This window comes from Tetrao urogallus (genome assembly GCF_951394365.1).
Source record: "Tetrao urogallus genome assembly, chromosome: 17".
NCBI lineage: Eukaryota > Metazoa > Chordata > Aves > Galliformes > Phasianidae > Tetrao > Tetrao urogallus.
This window is the reverse complement of record NC_136830.1, coordinates 9373591-9386743: the sequence shown is the minus strand read 5'-3', so window position 1 is coordinate 9386743 and position 13153 is coordinate 9373591. Positions and strand designations below refer to the sequence as shown.

Below are 13153 nucleotides of genomic sequence, written 5' to 3'. Positions count from 1 at the left end.
AGCAGACACAGCATTGTCTCCACAGGGCTACTCAATAAAACAGTGCAATGGATTTTACAACACAACAGGCAAGAATTAGGATTCGTCTTGAATAACAGGCCACACAAAATGTCTGCCTGAGATAAAAGCAGCTTAGCAAACTCCCAAAAAAGGCAAAAGATTTCACCTTCTTGTTGCAGGAAGGGGATGAAAAGCTCAGCCACAGTTCCAGCCAGAGCTTGGCTAGATGATCCAGAAACCACATGGTGACTAAGGCTGCCAATCCCTGAAGGAAAGACTTGTCTCATTAATGCCCAAACTTCAAGCAGTCACCACAAAAATCTCAAAACAATCTCATTTCGGTCTTTGCACAAACATCTCTCTCTCACTGCTACATCTGGATGCCAAATTCACCACCAACACTTGTCTCCAACCCTGCCTTCATTTTTACACAGCATACAGTCACCTTCCTTGCAGAAAACATTTTAACTTATGAGCTTATGACAGATAGTCAAGAATTTGCCTGCAGTATCCAGAACTCTCTACAGCAGTACCTACAGCTAACTCAGAATAACCACGCAAGGCTCAGAACTCCCTCATTCAGCCACCTGGTGGATTTGCTCCACTTGAGAAGCAGCTTTCTTTTAGGATCCTCACCTGAAAGGACGCTCATCTTCTGTGCAACAACTGTCAGCTTCCCCTCTGAGCCTGTCAACAAGAAACAAATAGATGACAGCTGACTTACAGACAATGGCCACGTGCTACATCAAGTATCTTCTCTGAAATACAAATGCTAGCTTTGTTACCCCTGATCCTGGCTAAGCAACCCTTATGACACAGATAACCAAAACCAACAAAACAAAACACACAAAACACCCTGAAGGCAACAAATCTTTGTTCACCTCCATTGCTTGACCTACAATTTACTCACCCCCTAAGATGGCAAAAAGGTGTCTGCCCAGTGATTCCACAGCTGAAGGATCACTGCACTGTCGAGCCAAATTCTTTAAGGCAACAACTGCTTCATCCATGAGCTGCACACTGTTGGATTTCAGATGACCTAAAACATGATGCACAGACTAAGAGATCCTTATTACAAACCGCATAAAACCAATGAGACAAGGATATATCTTTAAGTGTGGCCCTATATATTAAGTTATATTACCAAGTTATAGTATTGTTCTCCCACTCAAATAAATCAATCTCGTTACCAGTAATCCAGCTGTTATAGGTGCAGACAAAAAGATGAAGAAAGCCTTATTCTGAATTCATCGTTCCCTCCAGAATTAAGCACTTACCAGCCAGTCCCTTCACAATGTCCAGAGCATACTGGCTAAGATCCAGGTTAACAGACGAGAGCAAACAAGAGATTGCTGAAGACAGAAGAAATAATGTCTCATTATGTTTTGTTAAGTGATGTTATCTTTGTAATGCATCTTTCCACACAGTACACATCAAGAGCAGACAGGGCCAGTAGGGATGAAAAACACCAAAACTGAAGCCCAACCAACAGATTCATTCAGGATTATTCTTAGCACTCAGCTGTGAAATTCTATCCTCAGCACAAACAGCAGCTATCACACACCCAGACTCCTGGAATAACACCACAAATGTCACCTCTCCACATCCAGCCCTCGGGTCCCCTGTCTACGCTCACAGACCCACAGGCATAGTCCAGAGGGATGCACACCCCTCACAGCTCCAGAACTCTGGAGAAACAACTGCTCGTGCACTCTGGCAGAGCAACGTACAGTGGTGACACTCACTTTCAATTACATTCTCAGGGCTCCGTAGCAAGGATTTCTGCAGAGTTGGCAGAAGTAACTCTTTGAATTCAGCGTGAGAGATATAGCGAAGAAGTGGAGAGCAGCTGTCCTGCAAAGGGGACAAAGTGCTGAGCACAGCAGCAGACACTGCACATGGGACAGAAGTATAACCAGGCCTGTAAGAGTATGTCTCACCAGCACATGCTTCTGAGGCTTTGTCTTGCTCATTAGGATGGTCTTCACGTAGAAATCCAGAAGAGCACTCTGAACAAGCAAAAACAGCAATGACAGCCACAAGACAACCTACACAGCCCTCTGCACACCACTGGCCAGGCTCAACACTTCACTCCACTTTGCTCTGGAAGACAGCCCCATCCACTAAGCAGAAGCTTTGATCTCATCCTCACATAAGAGAGTTGAGCAGAGATCAGTGCTCTCTGCTATACACACCAGCCCAACACTCAAAACCCACTGAGAGCCAGCTGCAGCCTTTAATTCCTACAGCCAGGGAGAAGGCACTCTGTGTAAAAGCACAGACTCACATATCTCCTACCTGCTTTATAAATTCATTCCACAATTTTAACCAGTGCATTCCTACTGAATTGATAGATAATGAAGCTCTGCTTCTCCACGACAAAAAGCAATGCTATTTATCATCCAGCCCCCAATAAAAAGGTAGAAAAAAAAAACAAAAACAACAGGAATATGGCAAATTTACCTTGTGGCGTTTAATAATATCAGTCTCTTTCTGAGCTGTGCAAAACTGTACCACAAGGCCCAGCATTGCAGCATAGCTCTGGTTTGGTTCAAGACCAAGGATGACAGACAGGTACTGATCCACCAGATCTTGGTTCTGATGAGGAACAACAACAACAAAAAAAGCACATTAATGCAACAGAAACTAGAATTGCTACTGAATAAAGTTAGATGAAGCATACATCACCTCTTTCCAAAGTCTGTTCAGTTTCTTCACTGCTCCAACCACTGCCTGCTTATGGGAGCCTCCCAAGACTTCCAAAAGAAGTAAACACTGAACCTCCACCTGCCAAGGGAAACAGCCAAGAGCCTCATGGGCCTGCTTCTCAGGGAGCTCGTGTCAAACCAGAAGCGTCAGATGCCAGTGATCAACTCCACGTGCTTACAAAGAAGATCTTAGGCTGTTTCAAGATGCTACAAGCGTGGTTCCAGCAAGAGATTACCAAAGAAGGCAGAAAGAAAGCAAAAGGCAACTTAATACCATATGATTATCACAGGCAAGGCAGGGAGGCACAAGGAGCCGACAGTGTGTTTCACACAGCACCTTGCAGGCACCACGAGCACAGCCTAGCCTAGAAACAGCTACACACCACTGTGTGCAGAGCACGGGCAAGGCTGCCCCATCTCCTGCCTCCTCCACAAGAACGGGAGAGATCAAAACCCACCAGAAAGCAAAGAAAAGCATCCTATAAACCCAGGTTTTAAGGTGACGCTGTTAGTCATATTCAGAATTATGTGCAGTCTTTCATCAAACTGAAGACACAAGAAATATGTAAGTCCTCATCTCCAAAGGGTATTTCTACAAACCAAAAAGAACCTACCAGTTTCTTCCAGGTTTCTCCCTGTCTCTTGTCAGGTGTTGGAAAGACTGTGCGTACCAGCAGGCATGTCCAGGAGAGTGCCAGCAGGGCTGCAGACCCACTGCTCTTACTGTTGCAGAAACAGGAGGCAGAGGTAAATCTACAGCTCCTGGTACATGCATTACACCTCCTAATCCAGAACCAATGCATCTACACCAAGACAATTTACATCAGCAAGACATTTTACAGCAGAAAAAAAATTAGCTAAATTCATAGTTTGTAGAAGAAATAACTGGTGCTCATAAGCTCTGATGGGGCTTGCTTGCTTATTTGCTTGCATGTTTAACACTCAGAACTTCTGTTCAGCACAAAAGAGGCCAAATCTCACCTGCTGAGAATGAAAGGATCTTTCTCTGATCTTTCCAGAAGCGTTACAGAAATGAGATAAATACTTTGCCAACTGAGACTGCCCAAAAAGTAACTCGAGATTTCTCATCTGCTGCTCATCTTCACAGCCATAGATGCCAAATCTTTTCTCAGCTTGCATTCCTTCCCAGCTCAGCTCTGATCCATGCCATAATCTCCTCTCCTTCCTCCACTTCAGGTGGCAGAAGCCAATTCTCAGCTCCCTGAGGATCCCCCCCCATTCTGATCTCTCTTTAAGTGAGATAAGGTAGCAAATATTCTCATGCACAATGCCAGCCACCTGACACAGACATCTGAAGGTTAAATGCTGTAACCCTGCAGACCTTTATACCCAGATCAGGTGCTTTTGTAAAAGCTACACTTCTGCTCAGCCTGAAGGCAAGAGGTGGATGGAGAAGGAGCACCCATAAGAGTTTATCCTCAGCGCTTCAGGCTTTAACAGAAGTAAAACTGTAACTTGGACCAAATCCACCAGCAGTAACACCGAGAAAATCCTTCTGCTTTCACAGAAGATGTGAAAGAGGTAAAATAACAACATTTACACTGAGTTAGTCGCTACTACTTAGTCTTCAAATTGCTTTTTAACAGCCATTCTGAAAGCACCAGCAATTCAGAAGTGCTTCCACACGAAGCGCCGCGCACCTGGGAGCTCCAGCCTTGCCACTGATCCCTGAAGACTGAAGTGAGTGCAGGAGGTTTTTTGCTGTTGCATCTGGCTGGGACTCTGCGAGCTGCTGAAGTGCCAGCTGCAGGGCTCTGCGCGACGCCGCATCGCTGGTGGGGAGGAAGAACAGCTCTGTAGAACGATGAACCCTGCAACCCTGCCCACACCACACGCGTTGCAACCCTCGCAGCACACAAAGGGCTCTGCTTTCTCATTGCAGCCAACAGTTATTTTATCCCTGCTGTTCCAAAAAGCAGAGAAGGTTCTGGCAGAAAGCTCCGTTTCCTTCTCCAGCTGACAGAAGCCATGTGGAGACACTCCAGCAGGCTCCGAAGGAACGCACAGGCTCTGAGCAGCTTCTCTTCTGCAACCCTGCCTAAGTGTGTCTAAAGGACATCTCCATCTCACTTCAACAGGACAACGACATGGAGATGGGCATTCTTGCAAACTGAGCCACAGGATGCAAGTTTTAATTTCAAAATCAAAAGCACAAAGTGTTGTAAAACTTCTTAATGTCAAACCTAACTTGAGAGGATCATTAGGAGACATCAGCTTTCTGGCATTTACGCAGCACTGCCTGGTAACATTTCCAGATGCTCCATGCCTGTTTAACTGATCAGTGCCTTGACACTAACAGATTGAATAACACAGCTTTCTGCATCAAGTTACTCACCGGTATCGGTGCAGAGTAAGGCAGAAGAGTTTGCAAAGGCCTTTCACTGCACCCTCGGGAAGATCTGCAACAGATTGAATTTCAGAATGTTTCCCTATAGATCACCGATGTCTTTAATACACGATATATTTAATACACTTTGCAACTGCAGTCAGGAAGTGATTTCATCATAGATGAGGGCGTTTGCAAGGATCATACTTAGATTTCTCTCTTTTATACATGTTTTATGTGTATTTTTTAAACAAGGACAATAAACACACTATTCCGCAGTCGCCTTCAGAATACGGGAGAAATCAAGAGGATTGATCAGAGTGTTGCTTTAATTATGACCATCTAAAATCTCTGCACACGCTCCCTCCATACACGGAAATATTTACGTGGGTTTATATCAACACTCCATGAATCACTGCAAAACCAAGCAAAGAGTCAGAGAGAAACAAGCAAAGAGTCAGAGAGAAACAAGCAACCCACGCTGCCATGAAAAACTGACACACGTGGTGCTACAGCTCCTCAATGGAGAAAGTCCACGTGAGTAACAGAGCTCTGTGCTACACACAAAACCCATGCCTGGAGTTAACTGGGCAGAAAGCACACATTCCAGGTGCTGCCACCCCACGCTCTAAGAACCATCCCACAACTTTCACACGCAATTCAAACAATGGACTCCAATTTTCTCCTCCACCCCGATCAAATCAGCACCCCAACGCTTTTACCTTTCCCAGAAATGCATTTTCCCAGCTCGCTGAGGATCTCTCTCCTCTCCTTCACACTGGCTGTAGTTACTTTCACTGCAAACCTCTTCAGTGTGTCAGAAATCTAAAAGCACACAGGGATGGGGAAAAGACATCAGAGCTCCTTTGGTGTCCACATACAGAACACAGAACCAGAGCAAGCACAACCAGCAGCTGCACAACCTCTTACTGACCAAATGCAATCAGCCGTGGCCTCACCTAGCAGGGAAAGGCTCATGCAAGTTGCAGCTCCAAGGCCTCCCTGTTAAACTGTAGGATGATGGCTTTCTGCTTGCTAATCTATAATGGCACCCCTTAAGGTTCATTCACCCTTCTAAAAGCACAGAGTGACAAATCAATGCCTGAGAGCACAAGGACCTGAAAAGCCAAAACCCAATGCACTTCAAGAATGCAAAGGTACTTTTTAGGGGTGTGCTACCTCCTAAAGAACCCCTTAAATGCACTTCTATCTATTGGGGGCCCACCACAGAGTTAACCACACTTCCTAGAACATCGACCTGTGGTTTCTGTCATTGGCTGTGAAATCGCTTGCAAGGAATCAGGACCAGAATGCACAACTTGCCTTTATTCTCATCCAGGATCAGCATACATGACCCAGGAGCTTTGTACACCGGACTCGTCAGATTAGAAGAATTTGTGCCTTGCTATAAAATTCCTCCCTTATGCCATCAATAGCACCCAAGCAACACAAAATAAACAGAACTGAATGCCTTTGCATGCCCGTGCTACCGTGGCTGCTGTGTTCCTGTACATGCAGGCTGCCGGGGCCTGAGACAGCTGGCCGAGTGAGACACAAGCCTGAGGCAGCCTTCATGCAGTGCGGATGGTGAGAAAAAACTGGAAGGCAGTTTCGATTCTCAGAGATTTGTTCCTTCAGCTGCTAAAACTCTTCCAAGGCACGTACAAGTTTTAAAATTACGTGTGAGAAAAGGCTTTGTGCAGCCCGACCAGCACTCAGGATCACAGCCTGCTATGCCCTGCATTCGCTTCAGCTGAAACAACGGGGCTCCAGGAAAGGCTTGTAAAATTCACCTCTCAAGCTGAACGACTCTCCAGGCAAAGCGTCACCGGCTTTGCCACAAAGGGCGTTTCAGAAGCACAGGAAACAGCGACCTGAGGAGCGGGGATCGCCTCCGCACTGCCCATGAGCTGCCGCCAGCACAGCCCTCTCGGTGGGGCACAGGGACCGGGCACGGGGGGCGGTCCGTCCCGGAGGAGGGGACGCCGTTTGGCGCCTGGAGGGCATCCCCGGCCCAGCGGGACGGTACCGCAACCGTAAAGGACCTAAGGTTCTCCTTTAGAAGCCTTCAGCCCTCATCCTATGCGAACCAACCGAGCCGCGTCTCCTCGTGCTGCTGAATCAGCAGTGCGGAGACACGCAAACGTGAAAAACCAGTTAATTGTGCCGGCAGCCCAGCCGTGCGGCACCACCGAGGGACTCCGCCGGCAGCGCGGACGGGCAGGAGCGGCATCGGCTGTGGCGCCGGGTTCTTCGTGGGACACCGAGTACGTGTCGGAGCGCCGGGAAGCGCCCAGGGAGCAGCGGCGGGACGCGAGGCCCTCGGGCTCTCCGCTGGGAGCCGAGCGGTGCGCTGCGCCCCGCAGAGGCACAGAGCACGGCCGGGCGGGACGCGGCTCCAGCGCTGCCCCCCCTCCCCAACTCCCGGCGGCTCCGGCGCGGCCCTCCCGCCCCCAGCTGACCGCCACGTCCGCGGCACCGAGCCAGGCCGCACGGAAGGGCCGAAAGAGGGCGGCGGGGAGAGGCACGGTGAGGCCGAGCCGCGCGGATCTCGGCCGCCACCGCCGGACCGCCACCGACACGGGCCCATCCCGCACCCACCTGCGTGTCGGCCGCCATGGCGCCGCCTGCGCCCCCGGAAGCGCTCCCTACTTCCGGTGCGGCGAGCGCCGCAAGGCATGCCGGGACAGATACAACACCGCGCCTGGCCACCCCACCCCGCCTGCAGGGGGCGCCTTGCAACAGCCCAGCCCACCCCGCTCCGCCCCGTCCTCCTCGCCTGCAGGGGGCGCCGCACCGCTGCCCGCCCACCCCGCCCGCCGGAGCACCGAGCACAGCGCCGGGACACGGGACAGCGTTCGGTACAGAGCTTTATTTGCGGCCGCAAGGCCGGCAGCCCGCTAGTCGAAGAGGCCGAAGCCCATGTCTTCGTCGGACTCCTCAGATTCCTCCTTTGGCGCCTCCTTGGCCGGGGCAGCAGCAGCAGCAGCAGGTGCAGCTGTTTCAGTGACCACTGGAGCAGCCGCCACGAAGGCGGAGGGGTCGGCCAGGAATGCCTTCACCTGCAAAGAGAAACGCAGAGCTCAGGCAAACCGCATGTATGCCAGGATGGGGCCTTTGCTACCGAAGAAGCAACGCTTGCTGCAAGCGCTGTGAGCCCCCACAGCCCCAGAGCCGCGGTCAGCTGTGGCCGTTACCTTTTCAGCCAGTGGGAAGCTGTAGTCGGTCTCCACCGCCACCGCCAGCACCCGCTTGTACCCATTGACAATGGAGTGGGGCACGGAAGCGATGGTCGGGTACCCGATCTGCAGGCAGACGCTGGCAACGTTACGAACACCCTGTGAGGGAGAAGTTTGTGTCTGTGCGGGGCCAGCACCCAGGCTCCAACCGACAGGCAGTGGCACATCGCACAGAACCCACGTAACACAGCTCCGGTGAACTACACAAGACATCGGTATCTAAACCATCTCCAGACTTTTCTGAAGCCTCTTCTTGATTCCACACGTGCTTCACTGTCTTAACATGTTCACCGATCCCACACACACCTCACTTAATGAAAGACATGGTATATTTTCCCTTGCTTCAGCCAAAACAGCCAACAGAAGGCACTCCTTGGCCAACCATTTCTCCAGGACACCTGGGAGAGCTCCTGGCTCTGCAGCACTGCAGAAAACACCAGAGGCGACACTCCGCCCTGGGACAGGGCCTCCTGTTCCTTTTCTGCCTGCAGTGGAAGAGCTGAACATAATAATAAACAGGGGCTGTAGCACTGACCTCCAGGAAACGCTTGTGCAGGGTTTCCTCGGTGATGTCCAGCACTTCAGGGTTGTAAATGCTGCCATTGTCAAAGACCTGCTGGATCACCAGTCCAAAGGAGAAGGGAGAGATGTTCAGCATGTTCAGCAGGGTGGCTTCGCTGGCACCCACTTTGTCTCCGGTCTTAATGAGCTGCACATCACTCTGAGAAAAGAAGAGAAAAAATGAGTGAATACACACTGAGATATTCAGGTAAACCAATACAGCAGCACACAAAAGTATGTTCCTAATGACAAGAAATGGAACTGAAGTAATAAAGGAGCACAAGGAAAAGTTCTGAAAAGAACACTGAAAGTTCACCTCCACAAGCTAAGGCCTCATGAGCAAGTGCTGCTCAACAGGAGGAAAGCAGTGCCTTAACTCGGCTCCTAACAGCTCATTAGTCCTCCAGAAGATCTTAACCACACAGCTGGGAATTGATGGAGGAACTTAAACCCATGTCCCACTCCACCACCAAACTGAACCAAGCCCAAAATGAAGCAGTGAGACTGCTAAAACGGCATCTCATTACAGATGGAACCATCAATCCTTGCTCCTGACCAGAATTTCAATGGTCCCTCTGGAAATCTTTGTGGTGATGCCCAAGGCCTGGAAAAATGAGGTCTTCTCAGGTCCGAGACCAGTGTTCTGGGCAGGCACAGTCACATCACAGGGAGCAATCGCACCAGCACGAGCAGCTGCCGGCACCTGCAGGAAGAAGAAACAAGGAGAGCTGTTGGAGGAGTGCTGACCTCTCAGGGGCATCAGCCTCATCCCGATGTGCTCCAGCAGGATGGACGTCAGCTGGGCACGCACAAGTGAGATGGAATTAAACACGGCTGAGTCACCCACATCTGGAGGGACAACCAGCCACCAGGTAACCCTCACAGCTCTGTATCATCTTTAACTCAGCAACCGCCAGCCCCGGCACTGCGAGGTCCCACCGCGTACCTTGTTGGCCAGCAGCATGTCCCGGATCTCGGTCAGATCCTCCTTGGTGAAGACAAAGCCCACGTTCCCACGGATGTGAGGCAGCAGCCTGAAGGAAAGCAAAGCGTTCAGCCCCGCTCCTCACACGCATCCCAGGGAGGCTCGGGGCGGTACGCACTTCTCCAAGGCGGGGTTGTTCTCCAGGTGCCCGCGGATGGCTTTGCGCATCATCGTGTTCTTCCCCATCAGCACCACGGCCTTCCCGCGCAGCGACATGCGGATCTGCTGCATCTGCTTGGAGCCCACGTTGTCCGCTCCCACCACGAAGCATTTCGGGTAATCATCCAGCAGTTGCTGCGGCACACGGAGCACCGTCAGCACCGCGCAGCTCCGGCCGCTCCGTGCGTTTATCACGGCCGGGCGGCGCTCGGGCCCTGCCCGCATCGCGCAGCAGCCGCAAGGCGCGGCCCGGCCCCGCTCCCCCCGGCGCCCCAGCGGCACTCACGATGATTTTCATGAAGTAGTTGGACTTCCACGTCGCCCTGTCTTCCCTGGGCATCGCGGCGGTGCTCCAAGGATCGCCCGGCGGGTTTAAAGACGAGCTGTGAGCTGCGAGAAAGGCGCGGTCAGCCGGCCCCGCGCCCTGCCCGCTTCCCCACCCTCCCGGGCCCGGACTCCGCGCTCCCCCCGTGACCCCGACACCTCCGGGGCGCTTCGGGCCTGCAGCCGCCCGGGAGGCGCCGCGCGGCGCACCCACCTCCACGAGGGCTCCGGGAAAGAAGGGCCGGAGGGCGGGGCCGCCGCCTTTCATACAGCGGCTCTCGCCCAATCGCAGCGAGCCACGGGAGGGCTCTCGCGCAGCCCATTGGCTGCCCGAAACCGCCAATCGGGGCGGACGGCGGCTCCGGTTGGGCGACGCGCTCGTCACTCACAGGAGCGGCGCCGCACTACGGCGGAAGGCGCGGCGCGCTCCCTAGCGGTCGGAGGAGCGCGCTGCAGCGGAGGGGGCGGCGCTGACGGACAGAGCGGCACCGGCACGGAATAACGGTACAAACTTTATTGGCGTAACTGCAAGAACGTTAAATGGAAGCAAAGCGCAGCGAGAGCGTTACATGGCGGGGAGGCGACGCGGCGACGCCCAGCAGAGCCGGTTATTGCCTTCCGAGGGCTGCGGGGCTCGGCCCGCCCGTAGCGCCGTTGCGAGGAGGCGGCACCGGCACAGCCCGGCACGGCGCTCCGCCCCCCGCGGCTCTCCGCCCCGCCCCGCCCCGCAGCCCGGGCTGCGCTCCCCGGCCCCGAGCCGCGCTAAGCGGCGCCCCGCGCCCGTTGGGTTGAACGGCACCGCCACCGCAGCGCTGATAGAAAAGTCGCTCTCTTTAAAATCACTTCAAAACCAATTTCTGTATAAGAGGATTAAAAGCAAATTAGATACGAATTCGAAAATCAGTGTAGAAATCTTATCAAAGACAGGATACAGTATTCGTTCCCATAGTAAAACCGGGCGTGTCGCAGAGCCCGCCCGGGGTTTGGCAGAACAGTCAGTATAAAAGTTATTGCTGTAGCATCTCTTAGTAGCACACGTGGGACGGGAGCAGAGAGGGGAAGGGCCGAAGGCTGGCAGCTCTCGTTAGCAAAGAGAGGAAGAAGAAAGAGAAAGTTAGGACTTGGTTTGTTTCCTGGCTTCTTAAACCCCTCCGCTTCTTCCCCCCCTCCCTTGGGAGGAGCTCGGGCCCTGACAGTGGGACACAGCCTGCACTCCTGCTGGGGACGGGCAGCAATGCTGTGCTCTGACTCCCTGCACCAACGCTTCTGAAGGGGGACAGCACCCACTGCTTCCACGTGCTGAGAAGAGGCACGGAGTAACAAACCAGGAAGAACCCACAGAGTAACACCTTCATTCCTCTTAAAACAACAACAACAAAAAGTGGTATCAACTCCTTACAGTGTAATGGAACTGGAGAGACCCTTGCAGGGCCGTGGCAGCCTGTGCTGAGGCTCTGGTCTGTAAGTCACACATGCCACGTGGCTCTAGGAGCAGAGGCAGGGTGCTGCTGAGATCACGGGATGCCCTCGCTGTGCCAGGTGTCAAAACTGCTGTCTGCAAGTGTCAGGGTTTGCCCAGAGCTGACACAGGCAGAATCCTGCACGCAGAGCTGCTCCTGGCAGCAGGGGCTGAGGACAGCCTCCCCGGTGGAGCCCTGTGGCTAAGCTCAGCTGTCAGTCATACACAGATACACCGTAATGAGGGGACCGAGCCTCTCTCTACTGAGACACAGCAAGGGCATTTCCAGTTTAATGGTCCGTCTCATCTCTGGATCTACTGCCTCTCTGCAGCAGCACTGAGCACTGCCACCCGCCCCCTCCCCTGCCTGGTAAGGTTTCTAAATCACAGTAATGTTCAAAGAGACAGAACTGCCACAAGGGGCGGCAGAAAGATGCTTAGCTCCCATCTATGATGCCTTTAACAGAAGAGTTTGAGAAAGCAGTTCTGACAGTAGGGCTTGTCGTTCTGTTCTTTGAAGGTTCCTTTGTTGAGCTGCTTGAGGCAGAAGGCACAGACAAAGTGTTCGGGGTGAAATTTCTTGCCCATGGCAGTGATGCAGCGTCCCGTGATGGGCTTCTGGCAGCCAGAGCACAGCGAGCCGCGGCGCTCGTGGTAATGCACCTCACAGTAGGGCTGCCCGTCGTGCTCGAAGAAGCTGCCGTTGATGAATGGTGTGAAACATTCCTGCAGGAGGAGAAAGCAGAAGGGGACAGGTTCAGCAATGAGCTGGGGACGCGGGCAGCTCACAGACCTCAGCTCTGGGCACAAACCAGCCACACCGCAGGCAGTGCGAGTTGCTGCCTTTCATCATCCTGCCGTGCACCGAACCAAACTCCTGTCTGTTGAGAAGAGCTTCCGAGGAAAGGCCGAGAGATGGACAGGTACAGCCACAGGCAAGGGAAACAGCCATGGCTTCAGCTGGCTTCCCTCGCACAAAGGAAATAAAACCAGGCAGGAGGAGGAACACTCCTTCCCTTGGGACAGGAAACACCGCAGCACCTTCCTCTCCTTTTATCTCCTAATCTCAGCCCAGCTTCCCCACAGTGGGAACCAGGGAACGGGGACTAACAAAGTTTTCTTACAGCAAAATGTAATGAATTTGGGGCTGATTCCAAAAGACAAAAAAGAACGTTTTCAAAAGCAGTCTCTGCAGCACAGCTGGCATTAGAGATATGCTTTGCACAGGATCCGGATTCCATTCACTGAACACCGCAGCAGAAGGGCGCAGAGGAGAAGCCAGATCTCCAGAATCCAGCCCAGACACCAACCTCTTTCCCACAAAGAAAGCTCAGCTGGGCCCCAACACAAACAAGAGCCCAGCAAATAACA

The 13153-nt window shown here is 52.6% G+C and overlaps 3 protein-coding genes across 3 annotated transcripts in view; all 3 read right to left on the bottom strand.

The window, feature by feature from the left end:
• GCN1 (GCN1 activator of EIF2AK4) overlaps positions 1–7674 on the bottom strand; it is a gene marked incomplete at both ends in the record, with an annotated part of 39937 nt that extends 32263 nt beyond the window's left edge. Inside the window, 13 exons of the mRNA XM_079543921.1 lie at positions 167–265; positions 637–687; positions 911–1039; positions 1278–1352; positions 1746–1854; positions 1941–2009; positions 2464–2598; positions 2689–2787; positions 3323–3431; positions 4370–4501; positions 5065–5128; positions 5778–5880; positions 7657–7674. Coding sequence (XP_079400047.1) covers positions 167–265; positions 637–687; positions 911–1039; positions 1278–1352; positions 1746–1854; positions 1941–2009; positions 2464–2598; positions 2689–2787; positions 3323–3431; positions 4370–4501; positions 5065–5128; positions 5778–5880; positions 7657–7674 — 1192 coding nt within the window. The remainder of the gene's footprint in view (positions 1–166; positions 266–636; positions 688–910; positions 1040–1277; positions 1353–1745; positions 1855–1940; positions 2010–2463; positions 2599–2688; positions 2788–3322; positions 3432–4369; positions 4502–5064; positions 5129–5777; positions 5881–7656) is intronic.
• Positions 7675–7920: 246 nt separating this feature from the next.
• Positions 7921–10339, bottom strand: RPLP0 (ribosomal protein lateral stalk subunit P0; the record flags this gene model as incomplete). Its single annotated transcript, XM_079543794.1, has 7 exons — positions 7921–8117; positions 8253–8393; positions 8830–9015; positions 9412–9558; positions 9802–9889; positions 9959–10134; positions 10286–10339. 7 exons carry the CDS (start codon positions 10337–10339, stop codon positions 7956–7958), a joined length of 954 nt encoding a protein of 317 aa, XP_079399920.1. The 3' UTR covers positions 7921–7955.
• Positions 10340–12241: 1902 nt separating this feature from the next.
• The window catches only part of PXN (paxillin), a gene marked incomplete at both ends in the record, with an annotated part of 39161 nt that continues 38249 nt past the window's right edge, over positions 12242–13153 (bottom strand). Inside the window, one exon of the mRNA XM_079543691.1 lies at positions 12242–12508. Coding sequence (XP_079399817.1) covers positions 12242–12508 — 267 coding nt within the window. The remainder of the gene's footprint in view (positions 12509–13153) is intronic.